This window comes from Xenopus laevis, chromosome 5L, assembly GCF_017654675.1.
Source record: "Xenopus laevis strain J_2021 chromosome 5L, Xenopus_laevis_v10.1, whole genome shotgun sequence".
In the NCBI taxonomy this organism is placed as follows: domain Eukaryota; kingdom Metazoa; phylum Chordata; class Amphibia; order Anura; family Pipidae; genus Xenopus; species Xenopus laevis.
Window position 1 is genome coordinate 109,748,445 of NC_054379.1, and position 19,496 is coordinate 109,767,940.

A 19,496-nucleotide genomic window follows, 5' to 3' on the forward strand; every position below is an offset into this window, starting at 1 on the left:
TTAGCGACCATGTTTGCGTCCTTTTTGACTGACATTTTTATAGTAACGTTTGCAACCAAATCGTTTTTACTAACGTTCGCGGTGGATGTAATACCATTTCACAATTGCAAAACCTTTTTTTGCAACAAAATATTTAACAAAACTCCAGAGCAGGTGTTAATGCAAAACTTTTGCTTAGCGAAAATGCAATACAAAAATGTAATATACACCAGAGACTGATTTTGCATTGCGAGCAGTGCTAAACATTCGCAAAGACGCCATTTTAAATAACGATTGCAACTTTTAATTACATTCCCCCCATATTTTTGTCTTTTTGAGAGCACAGTGTATCTCCAGATGTACCAACCAAAAACTTGTTTATGCGATCTTCTATTATTTTGCATTGCAGTTATGAATTTAAAAAAACACATTTACCCAAATATTCCAACTATGTGCTTACTTAATGTACATCAGTCTACAATGGACCACTTATTCTAATAGATTTTTACTTCCGAGTCAAGACTTTCCATGCTCATGAGGAGTCACTTTCCTCATTACACCTTAACGGAGAAAGAAACCCTAAAACCCTAAAAATGAATTGGACTAAAAATGCCATGTTTTATAAACTGAACTTATTGCACCAGACTAAGGTTTCAGCAACAATGATCCAGGACTTCAAACTTGTCACAGGAGGTCACCATCTTGGAAAGTGTCTGGGACACTCACATGCTCAGTGGGCTCTGAGCAGCTGTTGAGAATGAATCAGCAGAAAAGAAGATGGGGAGCTACTGGTACATCTTTGGAGACACAGATCTTTACTGCTAAAGGAAGTGGTTGCCTGGGGTTGGTACAGAAGCACAAAACAAAACGTACAACATTTCTAGCTACTTCTTTAGTTTAACTTTTCTTTTCCTTTAAGAGCAATGCAAACATGCAAAAAGTTCCTGGGGTTGCCAAAGATAGTCTATGATTGGCTCTTGAAAGCCCCTATGTGGATTGACAGCCTACAGGAGGCTCTGTTTGGCAGTACTTCTGGTCAAAACTTGTGTCCAAGCCAGGAATTAAAAAATAAGCTTGTGCTTTGAAGCCACTGGGAGCAACATCCAAGGGGTCAGAGAGCAACATGTTGCTCACGAGCCACTGGTTGGGGATCACTGTCATAGTCCATAGTACACAACAGTAGCATACAACCAGTCTGAGGCTTCTTCAGGCTATTACAACATTTGGCATCAAAGATGCCTGAAGATATTTTCTCTCTTGTATTGACTGGCTTTCTTAGATGTTGTTTTAGATTTAAAATTGGCTCATATGGATATCAAAGGTTGGGAATATCTGTCATTGTCTGTTTGGTTACCATTTCTTTACTGCAATGCTTTGCTTCATACACCAGTTAGCTTCTAACATGCATCCCAATGTGTGCCAAAAGTTCTTTGTATAAAACATAAACTATTCCCTAAGGCTGCTTTGAAGTCTGTAGGGATAGTGAGGTCAAGAGATCAACAACAAGCAGAGAATGTTATCCATTTTATTAGCATTTGATTCATAAATTACGATACATTATTTGAATAAATAACACATGGTATTATGTTTTTCACATATTTTGCATATTTCATTTTATTTTTCTTGGAACAACTCACGCTGTAAACTCAAGTCAGAGTTGTCTTAGAGGGACTTTTAAAATGGGCCAGCCTGCACATCAGAGATGTAGGTTTGTGCAGTGGAAAAGTAAAGAGACGTCATTGCACTCTTAGATTTGTATATTTTTATGCCATGTAGCTCCTGAACTATGTGTATAGTAAGGTAATATGCAGTTACTAATATGTAACATTGGGTAGCTTTCAGTCTCCAGTGTTTTGTACTACTTGCTGGTTGACAAGTACAGAGCAGCATATGGCTGGGAGGGGAAGTAGTAACGTTTACAGGCTGATATTACAATGAACATGTTTTCGAGTCAGAACTGCTACAGGGTCTTCAGGCAGGTCAAAGTCGCAAGTGAACAGGCCTCTCATTGTTGTACAATTGCAGATTTGCAGCACCATGAACTGTCACGCTTATGTATCTGACAGCTTTCATCCGTCTACTGCAATTATAATAACAGCAAAAGTCTCCGAGGGTTCCTGCATTGGAGCAATGTACATTTTCCATGTTTAAAAACCAATCAAATCTTCAACATGAATCAGAGTTGCCCCTGACTTGATATAGTTTGGTCATTTATATTTTTACCACTGGCAACATAGGGCATCTTATAGCAGAATCAATGCAATTGAGAATAAGGCCCTAAATTCATTTAGTAACATTTGCTCATTTGTGATTATGAGCAGACTTATTAACAAGCAATGCAAAGAGGACATTTTATGCAGAAATATGGAGCCTGCTTCTCTTAGAAGGGTATGGAGATCCCTGAAGCAATATCTTGTTTCTAGATTTCTGTAATATTTTCATATATTTTAATATAATTTTGCTTTCATTTGCTGAAGACACTGGGCTGTCACTTCTACAAACTCAATAAAGGAGAGGGAGTTGAAAAACATAGAAAAAACATTGTACCTCTGTGCATAATTTGCACTCAAAATACTACCTAGAATTTACAAGAGTATTGTAGCTATCAATATTGCACCCCACTTTTCTTTTTGATCCAGTCCAGGTTCTTGTAAACATCTGAATACACTCCATACTTATCTTCTTGCCCACAACCCACTCCCCATGACACAGTTCCGGCAAGATACCAGTGTTTCTTCAGCTCGTTCTTAGTGACCATTGGCCCTCCAGAATCACCAGAACAGGCATCCTTTCCTCCTGGATTATAAAAAAAGAGAGAGTAAGCCACATTTCGACCATTAAAATGACATTATACAGGAAAATCTTCTTTGTGCCCCTTATACTCATGTACTTGCACCGGTACTCATAGTGAATGTTTAATAAGGGAATATATAAAGTGAATAAAATACCCCCTATTGTAAAGTATAATGATCTTATAAGTCACTGAGTAGGGATGGGCGAATTTTTTCGCCTAGTTTCGCCGAAAAAATTACGCCCATAGACTTGTATGGAGACGTGTGTCAAAAAAAAAAGACGCGCAACAATTTTTTTTTGACGCCCATAGACTTTAATGGGCGTCTGTGACATTTCGCCGGCGGCGAATTTTTGGCGAAACGAAACGGGTCAAATTCGCCCATCCCTGTCACTGAGGAGTTCCATGACCATATAAAAGCATGAGGCCGAATGTCAAGTACTTTAATACAGGTTATGGAACTCCAAGGTGACTTCTAATATCCTCATATTTTATGACAAGAGGTACTTTATTTATTAGAATATACAAGTTCCAGTTGGTATGAGCATGGGTTACATTGGACTCACACATCAGGATCAGGGCCTTCGCTAAGTGTAAGCTGTCCCTTTAAGGTGTAGTGCAACTACATCACACAGTCTACTGTACATAAACATAGATTGATTGGACGCCAGGAGGTTCTTTGATGCAAACCAAGGGTGGATTTATTATACAAGAGCAAATGCAAGTGACCACAGGTTTACTCACTCAGAAGGAGTTATTAGCAGATCACATTGTTGAGTGGATAGGGGAGGTTGATACAGCAAAAATGAAGACTGTCACTCCCATAAGACATAGTAGTCAAGTGTACATCAATGCCCAAGCAATACACCTTTAAGTGGTCCGGATCCCCTCCAGTGGATTGGTTAGGGAGAAGAATTCTAGCCTAACACCCTATCCACTGTGGTACCTTCACTAAAGGCATACAAGGAAGCCTTGTGGGAAGCTACTCCCTGCTACTTGTTCCTTGATGGTGCAACCTTGATTGTTCCTTGATGGAGCTGCTATTGCTATATATGCTGCCTATCTCACTCTCCTAGATAGTCTATAAGACGAGCTGCCCTGTGATAGCTAACCTCGTTCACGGGGTTTCCTGGTCCCCGACTCAGTCTCTAAAGGTACAGGTCCCTTTAGGGTGGTGGCTTTACTGGGCCTTGGTGATCCCAGGCTCAATGGAAACCCCCAGCTGCAAGGACACAAAGAGCCAAAGAGGAAGTCCGTCCCCTCTTACACACACTATATAGAAGTGTGGCAGGGAGGGGTCACTCTTGGCCAATAGCTGTTGGTGTAATACTTAAATAGATACATAGGGGCAAATTCACTAGCCGGCGAAAATTCGCCAGCGATGGCTTCGCACACATCGCAACACTTCGCCAGGTGTAAATTCGCCTGGACAACGCTAATTCACAAAGATCCGAAGTTGCACACAAGGTACTGAACACTGGCGAAATTACGCCAGTGAAATTACGCTCAGCAGTTGAAAGTTACGCTAGCGTTGGCTAATTAGCGTATGGCAGACACTTAAAGTACAATGGACGTATATGCTGCAGCAAATACATTAAACTACACAAGGCCTGGGAAACTTAATAAAATAGAATAGACTTGTTATTTTGCCCTACACATGTGCCCACAGTATAGTTTAGGTGCCATATCTTAGCAAATGTAGTTGGGAAGGAGGGTACCCCCAAAAAAAATTTACAATCTTTTTCAGTCTATCACCCTCTAAATAGGAAAAAACGCCAGCCAGAAAAATCCAACTTTTTTTTGAGAAACTCCTATCTACTCTATTGCACTTCTCCTGGTCTCAGGTGGCAAAGGCAAGCCTGGCGATAGAGGTAACGGTCAGTAAAATCAAAAACTTAGTGAATTTGCGTAGTAACGCTCTTTCGCCAGACCGAAAATTCGCCTGGCGTTATTAGAGTGCGGTGTTGCGCCAGAGTCTATCCCCTTGGCGAAATTACGCCAGCTACCGTTAGTAAATCGTCGAAGTGCCGAAATGATGCCACGCTGGTGAGTTTTCGACAGCGTTAGCCACTTTGCCCTTTAGTAAATTTCCCCTGAGCTATAGGAGCATAGCTAAATCCTATAGGTCCCTACAACAGTATATATATAATACACAAAAGTGTGTGCAACAGTTTAGGAACCACTTACTTGGGATACTTAGGAGAAATGCCCAATACCCTACTTGCCTCTTCCTGTCAATTCAATGAATGGAAACCTCCTGTCCTAACCAGGAATTCAGAATTAAAAGGCTCAATGAAAGCTGCTGGTCATGAGCAGTCACGTTGATATCAATAACACAGCATTTCTCCACTGGCAGAAATATTACCACACAGGATTATATGTGTTATTAGCCGGTTGCTTTGTACACACTTACAGAACCACAGTTATGTTATGATTATTCATAAGGAAATGAGGGATTAAGAATAGAGGGGTGGGTGTAGTGAAAATGCTATATCAGTTTTGTGATAAAAGCAAATACGGTAGGTACAGTAGAGTGGGCTTCTCCAACTTGAGTGTGAATGTGGGTATTACACTGTAGGTTGACATATAGCAAGGATTTTGATATAGTTGTTACAAATGTTTTGTACCTTCCTTGAATCCGGCACATATCATTTCATCAGTCACTAACAGTTCCAAAGTCTGATAAACAGTCTTGCACAAGGTCTGGCCCACCACAGGAATTTCAACCTGAAACAAGAATAGATTTTTTATTGAATTGTGTGTTGTGTTGAGTATTTCTATATGAGGACATAACAATAGAGTTAGCAGAGCTAATGCCAGAGGGGCTGCTATAAGGTGCCATAGAAAGTCAGTATTTTGTGGGCTGGTAGGGGCTGTTTGGGCCTCTGTGTAGGCTGATTGGGCCTCTGTATACCTGAAATGCCAGGGCTTATTTTAATTCTCAGTCCAGCCCTGACAAGTACAGAGGGTCCAGTGGGGGTTCCACATTTATTGTTTCAGTAAATGTTTCTGAAAATGCCTCATCTTCAGGCAGGAAAATGAACACACAAGTCTCATTGTATGTATATAAGTAAAGTAGTGTATATAAGTAAAGTAAGTATTCTCAGAGACAGATTTGTCTGGAGACACCCTGGGTGCTGTGTTTTCTTTTATCATTAATTATAATTTTGCGTAATCAAGTCTGGAGTATGAAACCATCATTCCTGTGAACCTCATTTGTTAGTGGTGTAGAAATTGCACCTTTGAGTAAATGATGTGGGTCTCATGGCAGACCTATATTGTGCTATTTACAAGGATACTTGTACAATATGATGTATGTACAACCTCCACTATACATACATAGGGGCTGATTCACTAAGGGTCGAATATCGAGGGTTAATTAACCCTCGATATTCGACTGGGAATTGAAATCCTTCGAATATCGAAGTCGAAGGATTTAGCGCAAATAGTGCGATCGTATGATCGAAGGATTATTCCTTCGATCGAACGATGAAATCCTTCGAATCGAACGTTTCGAAGGATTTCAATCCAACGATCGAAGGAATATCCTATATCAAAAAAAGTTAGCCAAGCCTATGGGGACCTTCCCCATAGGCTAACATTGACTTCGGTAGCTTTTAGATGGCGAACTAGGGGGTCGAAGTTTTTTTTAAAGAGACAGTACTTCGACTATCGAATGGTCGAATAGTCGAACGATTTTTAGTTCGAATCCTTTGATTCGAAGTCGTAGTCATAGTCGAAGGTCGAGGTAGCCCATTCGATGGTCGAAGTAGCCCAAAAAAAACGTTGAAATTCGAAATTTTTTAACTTCGAATCCTTCACTCGAAGTTAGTGAATCGGCCCCATAATGTGCACAGTACAAAATGCTGGGTGCTCAGAAACAAGCGAGGCCTGGAATTCACACATGCGAGAAGGAGGTTTTACTCCCAGGGCACCATTTCTATGCTGTGCCTACACATACATACATACAGTTTTACAGACATGAACACACTGGAAATGATTCAGTTCTCACCCACACTAAACTCAGTAAAAAACAAACACCACTAATGCGTGATTTACCATTGCAAATTACAGTGGCATTTGCACATGGTACTCATGATAGTAAGTAAGCTCTACTGCGGGATACATCTGCAATCAAACTCTGCATAGCACAGAGTCAATGAATCCTCACATACTCTGGAACATTTTGTCAATGAATCCTCACATACTGGGGCTCATTTATCAACACTGGGCAAATTTGCCCATGGGCAGTAACCTATAGCAACCTATCAGTGATTAGCTTTTTAAAGCCAGCTGCAAGTAGAGCAATGAAAGCAGCAATTTGATTGGTTGCCATGGGTTACAGCCCATGGGCAAATTTGCCCAGTGTTGATAAATGACCCCCATTGTCTCTTATACAGCAACTGAATGGCTTAGAGCAGAGACGCACGGGAAGATTCAGGGAGATTTAGTCATCCGCCGACTAATTGCCTCTTCTTCAGACGACTAATCTGCCTGAAAAGCCTTCCCGCCGGCTAGAATCTAAATCGCCAGTGGGATGGCACTCGGATTGCTTCATTTTCCGAAGCTGTCCGAAGTTTCCTCGTCAGGCAACTTCGGGCAACTTTGGAACCAGAAGCACTCCGAGTGCCATCCCACCAGCAATTTAGATTCTAGCCAACAGGATCTCCCCGAATCTTCCCATGTGTCTCTACCCTAAACTGCATGCCTGTAGTTCTAAGCAACATGGATATATAGACAGAAAGACTAATCTCTGCAGATTAAAAGTATATGTAATTCTTGACTAATTAAAACTAACTTTAACCATGGCAAATATCGTAGAGCTGCTGTTATACATGTCTGCTTGTGCACATATTACTGGATTAGTAGCCTGTATTTTGCAGGGGAAAGTTTTAAATAAGTTTGTTGCCCCATTTGTGATTTTAGATTTTTATTATTCACCATCAAGTCAATCTTTCCTGTGGATGTCTGTGATTGGACTGCAGTGGTTTTATTTGGCCTTAATCCCCAAGGGTCTGGTGAGTAGATGGACTCACTGTCTAACAGGTGGGAAATCATCACAAGTTTGTATCAGCATGAAGGTTTTTTTCACCATATGAGTATTTGTAATTTAGTTCTCACTGTTATAGCTTTGGTTGTCAAGTGTGTCATTAAAGGGCAAATCAACCCCAAAATAAAAATTTGCCTAATAAAAGAAAACATAATTCTAAGCAACTTTCCAATACACATTTCTTAAAAAATATCAGTGCTTTTAAAATTATTTGTAAAAAATAATTGCTATTGAAAGTAGCACTTGCTTAATAAGGTTGTTAATTAACATATTATGCAGCGAGCAATATTCTGAGAAGTAGCAATTCATTTTCACTTTTTATTATTTGTGGTTATTGAGTTATTTAGCTTTTTAATCAGCAGTTCTCATGTTTGCAATTTCAACAATCTGGTTGCTAGGGTTCAAATTACCCTAGCAACTATGCATTAATTTAAATAAAATACTGGAATATAAATAGTAGATGGGCTGAATAGAAAGACGAATAGTACAAAGTAGCAATAACAATACATTAGTAGCCTTACAGATCATTTGTTGGAAAGAGTCACAAGAAGAAGGCAAATAATTCAGAAACTATGAAAAAGAATTTAGAATTAGCCATTCTATAACATACTAAAAGTGAATCACCCCTTTAACTCCTGGTTGTTATTTTTTAAACAATATTGCAAAAGTCAGATCTGTTAATCAGTTGCCTTGTCTTCCATTGTATCAATAGTCTGAGCCACCAGGGCAGAGAATAGAAAGGGAAAAAAACACTGCTTTCATTAGCAATACATGTACAAAAAACCATGGAAAATGTATGTATGAAAATTTCTTTTATTAGGCAAACCATATTTTTTGGGTTCACTATATATATTATCCACTCTACATGGTTTTTTGAAGGCCCTTGTTTAATCGCAATGTAAGATGTTCTACGAATATGTTATGATAAATAAAAAAATTCACCTCCATGAGAGAATCTGGTAATCGTTTCAGGAACTGCTTGCCCCATCCGCTGACAATCACATGCTCATCTAAAAAAAAAAAAAAAAAAGCAGATGCTTAAAACTTCAGTTTACAAAGAACAAATGCTGCTATCACTAAGGCATATGCGGGGGAATGTAATAAAAGTCGGTAACGGAAAAACTATTCACAATGCGAAAAGTTACTGTATGCCTTTGTTCGAACAAATTTTGCGGGAATTTAATATAGCTTTTGCGAACCCGGAAACTGTTTAGCGACCACTTCCGACAGTGGTAGACCGTTTGCGAATTTTATAGTTTGCACCAGTGCGCAGTAAATGTTATAAAACTTCTTACTGAAAAAGTCGTTCTGTTTGCTCCAAAAGATTACGACACCTTCAAGCACTTCTTAATAGGGCGCAATTAAAATTTGCGATGCGCAATTAAAATTTGCTATGCAACAGTTTAAGGAACAATATTGCGAGATGTGGATTGTTATTCTTTTACTCTTTGCGACTTTTATTACATTCCCCCAATGGAGTATAAAAGGACAGAATGCAGGATTACTACTAATGTGCAAGTTTATTGTAATCTACACAACATGTTTTGGGCAACGCAGGCCCTTTTTCAAGTGTAAAAAAGGGCTAGTGATGCCCAAAACATGTCATGTGTCTGTCCTTGTCACCCTGACATTTCGTCGTTAAAGCCTCGCCTCTATCAAGGTTCCCTTGATAAAGGCTTTAACGCCAAAACGTCGGGATGATTCTCATTTTCTGGCAAGGGTGTCTGTTTTCATGTAGTGCTTGACTATTGTGTTACAGATTGGTGGTATGTAATTACAAGATATTGCAAACAAAATGTTATATTCTTGACTTACCTTTCGGGGATCCTACCCATGAAAGAGTATTGTTAACAGAGAACAGAAAACTAGTTTATAAAGAAGTCTGAGGCAGTTGTGCAAAATACCTTGTTGGACTTGTTTCTCCGGCAGGCAAATTGGCATCACATAATCATTGAGAAAAGCTTTGTCTGAAAGCTCCACTAGGGCAATGTCAAAACGGAATGTTTTGGGCTTGTAGTTAGGATGGAGAATGAGGTTCTTAGCTTGGAAAGTTTGCTCTGTGTCATCCTTTTTTAAAGTCCTGTGTTTACCTGCCAGGAGCAGAAAAAAAGACACATTCAGCATACTCTGTCTGACACCACAAACCATATATCTCTAATCCAATGTAAAGCTGCAATTACTGAAATACATCACTCGCTTTTAGGGTCTTAAAGCAAAAGTTCTCCTTTATTTTTTTCTGTCCTTGAGAAGTGCTTTTCACACTCATTTCCTTCATCCTCCAAGATTACAAATGAATGAAGAAAGCGGTTGAAAAGCTCTTACCTAATATTACTTTGAAAGATGAGAGTTCAAACAATTTCAAAGAGTTTAAATCAGTGTCTTCCGTATCCAGTTCGTGGTGCAAACAGTGGGCAGCTGTAACAATCCATTTGTTGCCTGGGAATAAAAACATACATTGAAGGAAACCGTTTCTAATGAACAATGTGTATTTTCAGATTTTCAGGCGTGAGCACGATTGTGCTTGGAAATTTTGCTTTACTTACTTATCAGTGCACCTCCACAGAAGGGCTGATTGTTTTGGGAGTCACTAAACATTGCAATCCAGGGGGAGATCCCTCTCTTGGCTGTCTTCCCACCTGCAATTCTTGCTAGAGCAGACCTGGAAAAACGTGGCACCCCACACACTAAAAAACAATAAGGAATGTGTTACATAAGTGAAATGCATAAGAATTTTAGTTTGGTACATTGACATTGTGGGATATGCTAGTATGCCAAGCATATTAATGAAAGTAAAAACAAAGGAAAAATAGCTTAACTGGAATAAAATTGAATTCAAGTTTCATTTCAGTAGATGATACATACATTAGAAAAGCACTGATATACATAACTAGACATTAAGCCCGTTAAATTAACGGGCGCTAGAACATATGTAGTCAAACATTTGCCAGCATACCTCCCAACATTTCAGAATACGAAAGAGGGACAAAATTGTTGTTGTTTTGGTCACGCCCATTTTTTGACCACACCTCCTAATTACCATATTAAGTTTACAAAATTTGGCTGCTTATGAAAGTTTAAACACACTCCCTTTCCCTCCATGTGTGCTGCTCAGCCCTCCCTTCCCCTCAGTGCTTGTTGCTGTCAGCCCCCCTTCTGTGTCCCTGTTTGTTGCTGTCAGCCCTCCTTCTGTGTCACTGTTTGTTACTGTCAGCCCTCCTTCTGTGTCCCTGTTTGTTGCTGTCAGCCCTCCTTCTGTGTCCCTGTTTGTTGCTGTCAGCCCTCCTTCTGTGTCCCTGTTTGTTGCTGTTAGCCCTCCTTCTGTGTCACTGCTTGTTACTGTCAGCCCTCCTTCTGTGTCACTGCTTGTTACTGTCAGCCCTCCTTCTGTGTCACTGCTTGTTACTGTCAGCCCTCCTTCTGTGTCACTGCTTGTTACTGTCAGCCCCCCTTCTGTGTCACTGCTTGTTACTGTCAGCCCTCCTTCTGTGTCACTGCTTGTTACTGTCAGCCCCCCTTCTGTGTCACTGCTTGTTACTGTCAGCCCTCCTTCTGTGTCACTGCTTGTTGCTGTCAGCCCCCCTTTTGTGTCCATCTTGCTTAGCCCTACCTTCTGTGTCCGACGTGCTTGCTGCTCAATATCTCACCCTCCTTTCGTTCCATGTCCATGCTTGACTCTGCTCTCCGCCCCCGCCTTCTCCTCTGATCTCAGCCAGCCCCGCATTCCTTTCTCCTATGCGCTCTGCCTGCCTGCCCGTTCTCGTCTCTCAGCCAGCCCCTGCTGCTCAGAGGAGAAGGGCCTGTTGTGAGAGAGTGTGGCTGTCTGGAGCGTGTTGTGGCTGCAGCGTGACCCGCGTCAGTAAAATAAAGATGGCGGCGCCGGCTGGGCTGCAGCATATGCGCAGCTCTCACGAGACAGTTGGGAGGTATGCGCCAGAGACGGTCCGTGGGGCGCAGTAGCACAATCCCACGGACACAGGGACTGGACGCAGAGACACTTCAATTTTATTATATAGGATTACTGTGCTGAAATGGGCTCAATAGATAGAAGATGTAGTCGTTAAACCCTTGATCAGAGTGACACTTCCCTCAGTTATTTGACTTTTGAGTGCTATATATATTAAAATATGGAGCCACTGCATTTCTTTCTTGAAATGAAATAAAATTAAATAATGGTGCACTTCTTTACTTTGGCCAGCAGATGTCAGAAAAGTAGTTTTACAATTCAAGAAAGTTTAAAGTAATTCCAAGGTTTGGTAGGAATTCAAGATAATGGAAGAGACCTGCACATATGATAAGCAATGCGATTTTTTTAACCCTTTAAACACTTTGCAACTGCTCAAATATGATACGTTTCCTTCAGTGCGATGTATACCTTGCAATCCCTGGAAGTAAATAGTGCCCATGGAAGCAAAGTGTGCCTAACATTGCTATTATTATGAAAGGTTCAACTGCAGTTGAACATTTGGCACTGTGATATTTGATTCTGTACAAAAACAAGACCTGAACGGTACCGCCCTTATTTGCTGGAGTTCCCCTGTATTGCTTCCAGAAGTTAAACTTTACGTAAGTGTTCTGCTGCTTCTGATGATAGTATGTTTTGGACACCTTTAATACATAAATTGAAGCTGTGGGCATGTGATCAGATCATAGTGGACAGGTATCTGGATTGCATTATATGTGGCTGCTGACTGCCATCCACTGGGCCAAATAATATTGTATGTGGCTGTTGTTTGCCATCTAGCCTGTACAATTTCCTTGATGTGTTTTATACGTGTTTCATTTTACTATGATAATACTGGAGATATTCACATATCCTATGGTATGTCTTGGACTTCTGTCTTCAGACAGCCCTGACCCCCCAGCTTGTTACTGGACTCTACCGTAACCTGCCACTAGCCTCAACTACAGTAATGTGCAAGTTGACTCGAAACTCATGGTGACCCTCAGGTTTACTGCCTGTTTGGCCAACCATTGCAACATGGGACATACACTTCTCCTCTGCTCCTGAAGATTCCCTGTCTTTTAACCAGAGGCGTGAATAGAAGAAGCGTAACAAGCGAGAAGGCACAGGTCCTACAATGACAACATTTTCCAGGTTAGGGTCGGGTATAGGCTAAGGTTTTGTGGCTTAGGTTCGGGGGTGTGGGTTAAGGTTTTCCTGACTTGTACATCACTAACAGGCATGTATATATAGGAGCTTATTGTTTCTCAGGTGCCTTTTATGCCATTTTGTTACATTCCTTCTTGTTTATTAATCCCTTGTCTTTACCATACCATGGCTTCTAGCAATTAATAGCCATTAATGGGAGTATCCTGGGTTACTCAGCACACAGGCTCCTACCTGCCAAGCCCTTGACAGTGGCAAAACCTGACATGAAGTAGAGCAGAAAAAAGAAGAGTGCTGAACATTCCAAGATTCCAAAACATACATGGTTGACTGTAGCCCACAAATTAAAGTTATTTTTTTAGGCCTACCCTATTGAGTAATCTGACCCAATATCCAAACAAATCGAAGGTATCATAAACTTAGGACAAATCCATGGCAGTGAACTTGACTACAAAATGTATTATCTTTTTTGCAACATTTTACAGTCAAGTTTACTGCCTAAAACGTGTCCTACGCTTCTGCTACCTTCTGATTGAACATTAGGTGGAGCTGCTGTTAAAATTCATTGAAATAACAGTGTAAAATTGCTAATATGGAAAACTTAATTCAAACGCTGTATAAATCTCATTAATGATGAATAAAACTTGCTAAAGTGCTCAAAAGAGATGGGCAATATGCGTCCCACAATATATGGCCAATGAGGACACCTGAAAAAGGAGGCCTTGATGAATACTACTACATACAAGCTTTTGAACAAAACAGAGGTTACATTTTATTTTCTTGGAAATTGCCTGATATAAGGTATACAACACATTGTATATAAATTGTACATGGGTACAAGTTGCCAGTTATTCACGCTGTGTAAGTATTCTAGTTCTTCTCAGCTCAGTGAAATTTATTTAATATAGACCTGTTCATTAGAAAGACTTCAGGCAGCAAATCCCTGCAATTTGGGACACCTGCTGTCTAATTACAGTATAATTTATGATCTATTAGCACTTGTCAGTGGCTGAAAAAGAAACTTCCAATCCCAGGTGCAGACACCTTATATCTAGTTGATCACAATAAAACTCAGCATACCTGTTATCTTGTGTGTCTGGCACTCGCTTATCTAATCACTCCAATAGGTTCCTATAATTTAACTCCAAATGTACTAGAATGTGTGATGTAATGCACAACAGTTATACATTAAAGATGAAATAATATCAATAACAATGCCTTTACACTACCAGCAAGTAACAGCTGTAACGTGTCATTTACAACTGCAAGTGTAGATGACTAAGTGCAATTTTGAGTGCAATCACCATGGGGCAAATTCACTAAGATTCGTAGTTGCGCCAGGCGTAACTTCGCCGCACTTCGCCAGGCGTAGTTTCGCCAGCGCTTCGAAATTCACTAGAATCCGAAGTTGCGCTCAGGGGTAGCTTAAGGTTGCGAAGTTGCGCTAGCGTTGATTCGCTAAGTAAAGCAAAGTTACGCTAGCGAAGGCTAATTTGCATACGGCGCCAAATTCAAATTTCAATGGAGGAATACGTATCAGCACTACAAATGGCTAGAAAACCTTCAAAACATCAAATATAAATTTTATTTTGCCCTACACATGTGCCCACTGTCTAGGTAAGTTGCCATGAGTCAGGAAAGTAGGGGGGAAGGAGGGGAGCCCCAAAAATTTTTTCGATCTTTTTCAGCCTATCACCCATAATGTAGAAAACACGCCAGCGTTTTTTGGGACTTAGAAAAAATGTTGACTTTTTTTGAAGCAATCCCTATCTACTCTATTGCGCTTCGCCTGGTCTGAGGTGGCAAAGGAAGTCTAGCGTAAAAGGTAGCGTTCAGTACACTGCGCAAGTTAGTGAATTTGCGTAGTTACGTCGCTAGCGAAACTTTGCCAGGCGTAAGGGTGCGAAGTAACACTAGCGAAACTACGCCAGCAAGAATTTGCGCAGTAACGAAAATGCCAAACGCTGGCGAAGTAACGCTACCGTTCGGCGCTTCGGCGCTTAGTGAATTTGCCCCCATGTTTTTTTACTCACAGTGCATTTATTCACACAATTCCAATGCGATTGTAGTTGCCTAATCCTAATTGGATGCAGAATAATTCTATTTGTTTTAATTAATGTTGAAATATTTTTTTTTAGTGACTTTAGGTATGGGGATCCAAATTATGGAGAGATCTCTTATTTGGAAAACCCCAGGTCCCAAGCATTCTGGAAAACAGGTGAACTTTGTTTAGACTTTAGCTGTACTCTCATAGCTGGAGGAAGGCCTTTGTAATATTGTATATTCAGAGCTGTCAACCTCAAATGCTTGTGTCTAGGAGGCTACTGGAAACTTTTCCTAACTGGAAGTGATGTGGGCGGAAGTGACATCACACATGTGCGCAGACCTCTCCTGAAGCCAAAGTGTCTGTGTTGGTGCATGCGCACATTGCTCCCGCTTACGTCACTGATATGTTCTGTACATGCGCACATTAGATTTTCGCAGAAAATTGTCAGAAATTGTGGAAAATTTACAGAAATCAGGAGGACATGAGCACTAAAAATCCATTGGTGGCCAGGGTCGCCCCCCTTGCAAGTGATCAGGGTCCCCATAAAAGATTTAAAAGATCCAGGGGTTTAATTAAATAAAATGGTGCTAAGTGGAACTTACCATTAAAGTATACCATTTTTAAAGGGGTTCTTCACCTTTAAGTTAACTTTTAGTATGATGTAGAGAGTATTTTGAGACAATTTGCAATGGGTTTTCATGTTTTATTATTTGTGGTTTTTGAGTTATGAGATTTTTATTTTTGTTCAGCAGCTCTCCAGTTTGCAAATTTAGCAATCTGGTTGCTAGGGTCTAAATTACCATAACAACCATGCATTGATTTAAATAAGAGATTGGTATATAAAAAAGAGAGGCCGAGAATAGAAAGGTGGGCAATAACAATAGATTAGTAGCCTTACAGAGCATTTTAAAGTTGGAAAGAGTCAGAAGTAGAAGGCAAATAATTTAAAAACTATACAAAAGAAAAAAATTAAGGCCAATTGAAAAGTTGCTTAGAAGTAGCTATTTTATAACATACTAAAATTTAATGTAACACTTTTCAACTTTGAGAGCAAATAAGATTGGTTCATCCTAGCATTACAAACGTCACTCTCTAAACGTTTTGATTCCCCCTCTGAGGCAAATTGGAGAGGCTTTAGGGTTTTTTGCATTCCTCTGGATCAACTGGCAGTTAGGTAGGTTAAAAAAAGTTAAAAGGTTGAACTTGACGGACATGTGTCTTTTTTCAACCTAACTTACAATTGATTCCAACTTGAGTGTTTGATAATTTAGCACAAAACAAAAACTGTGGTACCGTGTTAGCCAGTAGCAAAAATAACAAATAAAAAAACAAACAAATACAAAAAGTATTGTAGAAGTGATACCTATATTGGCTAACAATAAAAATCCATTGCAAGCTTTCAGAGCACCAAGGCCCCTTTGTCAGGCAAAATACAAATGAAAGCTAGAAAGGCACAGCATATATACTGTTAGATCAGTGAAAGGTATTCATGGGCAATAAATTAGGAAGTTACAGATAAATAGAGCTCAAATGTAGAGATAATACAATGAATTAGGGTGGGCTGTAAATAGCCCAGGAGTCTGGATTCAGTCAGGTCACATAGTGTGACATGAAACCTGACCCTAAATTAAGGCCCTGTCTTAACGTGTTAAATAACTCCATACATTTGAATTCATAAATCTTCCTTTCCCATTCAGTTTTAAAGTTCCCTTTTAGAATTAAGACCTGCATGTCCTGAAGACTGTGATTTTGACTGCAGAAGTGTTGCCCCACTGGTGTATCACATGATTTGGTGTTGATTTTATGTCTCTGATGGTTCATCCTGGTGCACATTTTTTGTCCTGTTTCACAAGTTCTAATACTTAGAATAGACGCAGGAAACTACATCCCAGCAGAGGTGGCCGTGTCTTTATTCCAAAACAAAGCTATGCTAAACTGAATGTTGTAAAGGAAGCAACTTGTACTGGATATCATTGGTTTGAGACATCTGAACCCTCTGTGCATACCCCTGAAAAGTTTCTGCAGCGCCCAGGAGAGCCTGCAGTGTCTTTTGATCTCTGGTATGAACAGTTTTCTGTCTATTTACTGGCATCTGGCCTGGATGAGACCTCCCCTGAGAGAAAAAGGGTCCTGTTACTTCACTCCCTGGGCTCTGCAGCATACCGCATTTTCACAACTCTGGGAGCAGATTCCTCATACGCTGGCACAGTACAGGCTCTGGAGAATTACTTTAAACCTGCCCCAAATGCTTTAGTGGCCAGTTTCACAGGTACTGTCAGCCTGAAGGGGAACTTATACGTCACTATGTTGCACAGCTCAGACGGCTAGCAGTCCCCTGCAAATATAGTCCCTTGCTCAATGAAATGATTAGAGACCAACTTATTGAAAAAACTACAAATGCTAAACTTGCTAAAAATGCTAAAAGAGAGAGGTTGCTTATGGAACCAGATACACTTACTTTACAAAAAGCTATGGAGCTGGGGTGCCAAATGGAAATGGCTTTTCTGGAGGTCAGGAATATGCTGCCCCCTTCAGGAGGGAATGGGGTCCCTGTTCATGTACACAAGCTGACTGACAGTACATCTAATGCACACTGCTTCAATTGTGGAGGCAGCCGCCATAAAGGTGGCCTGAAACTTTGCCCAGCACAAGGGAAGCGCTGCAAGCGCTGTAACAAATTGAACCATTTTGCTAAATTCTGCCGCTCAGTGCCAGACTCACCAGTTCATAATCTAGAACAAAATGACTGTACACCTGATAATAGTGAGATTAATGCGGTGGGTAAGGATAATGAACATTTCAAACTCTGCCACTGTGCTAATTAGCTAATTGCTAATGTCACAATTCCACTGCTTTTGGACACCGGAGCAAAGGTTTCTATTATAAACCCTGCTACATACAATGCATATTTTCAGCATTACCCACTCCAAGATACACTAACATGCTTAAAAGGTTACAGTAATACCCAAATTTCAGTCTTAGGGAAAGTAACCTTACCTGTTACACACCAAAACAAGCATTGGGAAGCTTTCCATTTTTTTGTCACTGAGAAGGGTGCAAACCTACTGGGGATGGATTTGTTTCATGCACTGGGATTTAAAGTTCTTGATCAGACAAATGCTGAAATACACATAGTAGACACTATCTGGAAAAATAAATATCCCCAGGTTTTTACTGGGTTGGGTCGCATATGCAAATTTTCTCACAATCCAATGTTAAACACCCAGGTATCTCCAGTGATGCAGCCTCTGTGCAGGCCCCCTCTAGCGATCCGTGCTGCAGTAGAAACAGAGCTGAATAAGCTGTTGCAGGCGGATATTATACCAATTCGCTCTTCCCCATGGGTTTCCAACCTAGTAATCGCTAAAAAAAAAAAGATGGGCAAATCTGGCTATGTGTGGACCTACGTCAGGTAAACAAAGCAATAATACCTGACTGTTACCCTCTACCCACTACAGAAGACCTAATTTCCCAATGCCATGGGTCAAAATTTTTCACAAAGCTGGACCCTTGTAAAGGCTATTGACAGCTTTCATTACACACCAGGGACTTTACCGTTTCAAACGCATGCCATTTGGGCTGTGTTCTGCTCCAAACTGTTTTCAGAAAATCATGGTAACTGTTTTTGCAGGAATCCCTGGGGTAACCATTTATCTGGATGAAATACTCATTCATGCACAGTCTCTGGAGGAACACAATGCAATCCTTGATCAGGTATTTCACAGGCTGATGGACTATAACCTCACCTTGAATGAAACAAAATGTGTTTTCACACAAACTGAAGTTGACTTTGTAGGTCATAGACTCTCATCACTGGGAATTCAACCCTTGAGGCCATACATCAATTACCTGAGCCAAAAGACAGAGCAGAACTAGTTTCTAGGACTCACAAATTATTATCTACGTTTCTTAGCTGACTATGCAGAAATCACAACACCATTACGTGCCTTACTTAAAAAAGATGTGCACTGGGAGTGGACACCAGCATGTTCCCAAGCAGTCTGTACACTGAGACATCGTATTGTTTCAGCACCATCCCTTGCTCATTTTTCAACAAAGGCACCTACATTTGTCTCTTGTGATGCTTCAGCTGTTGCCATAGGTGCAGGCTTATCACAGATTCAGCATGGAGTGGAGCACCCTGCTTCTTTTGCTTCTCAAGCTCTCTCTCCAGCTGAGCAGAAATACGCGGCAGGAGAGTGGGAGGCACTGGCCTGTATATGGGCTTGTGAAAAGTGGCATCATTTCCTTTATGCCAGGAAGTTTACCCTGAGAACTGATCACCAAGCCCTAACTTCCTTGCTGTCTACATCAGGATCTGGCCATTGCCCTCTTCGTAATCAAAGATGGTCAGAGAGGTTATATCAATACAACTTTGAAGTTCACTACAGACCAGGAAAATTGGATCAAGTTGCAGATTACCTGTCACGTATAGTCCTCAAGTCTGAGGAGACACAGACTGCACAGGAGGAAGAAGACACATTGATGGTGTCCAATTCCTTAGTCTTCACAGTTACACCAC

General features: G+C 40.6%; 1 protein-coding gene across 1 annotated transcript in view; it reads right to left on the reverse strand.

Annotated features, from left to right (window-relative positions):
* Positions 1 to 1,490: 1,490 nt before the first annotated feature.
* The window catches only part of ovch2l.L (ovochymase 2 like [provisional] L homeolog), a 66,407-nt gene continuing 48,401 nt past the window's right edge, over positions 1,491 to 19,496 (reverse strand). Inside the window, exons 11-16 of the mRNA XM_018261735.2 lie at positions 10,364 to 10,504; positions 10,143 to 10,256; positions 9,725 to 9,910; positions 8,763 to 8,830; positions 5,398 to 5,497; positions 1,491 to 2,775 (exon numbers count right to left, since the gene is read on the reverse strand). Of these exons, the coding sequence (XP_018117224.1) occupies positions 2,585 to 2,775; positions 5,398 to 5,497; positions 8,763 to 8,830; positions 9,725 to 9,910; positions 10,143 to 10,256; positions 10,364 to 10,504 (800 nt within the window). The 3' untranslated portion in view covers positions 1,491 to 2,584. The remainder of the gene's footprint in view (positions 2,776 to 5,397; positions 5,498 to 8,762; positions 8,831 to 9,724; positions 9,911 to 10,142; positions 10,257 to 10,363; positions 10,505 to 19,496) is intronic.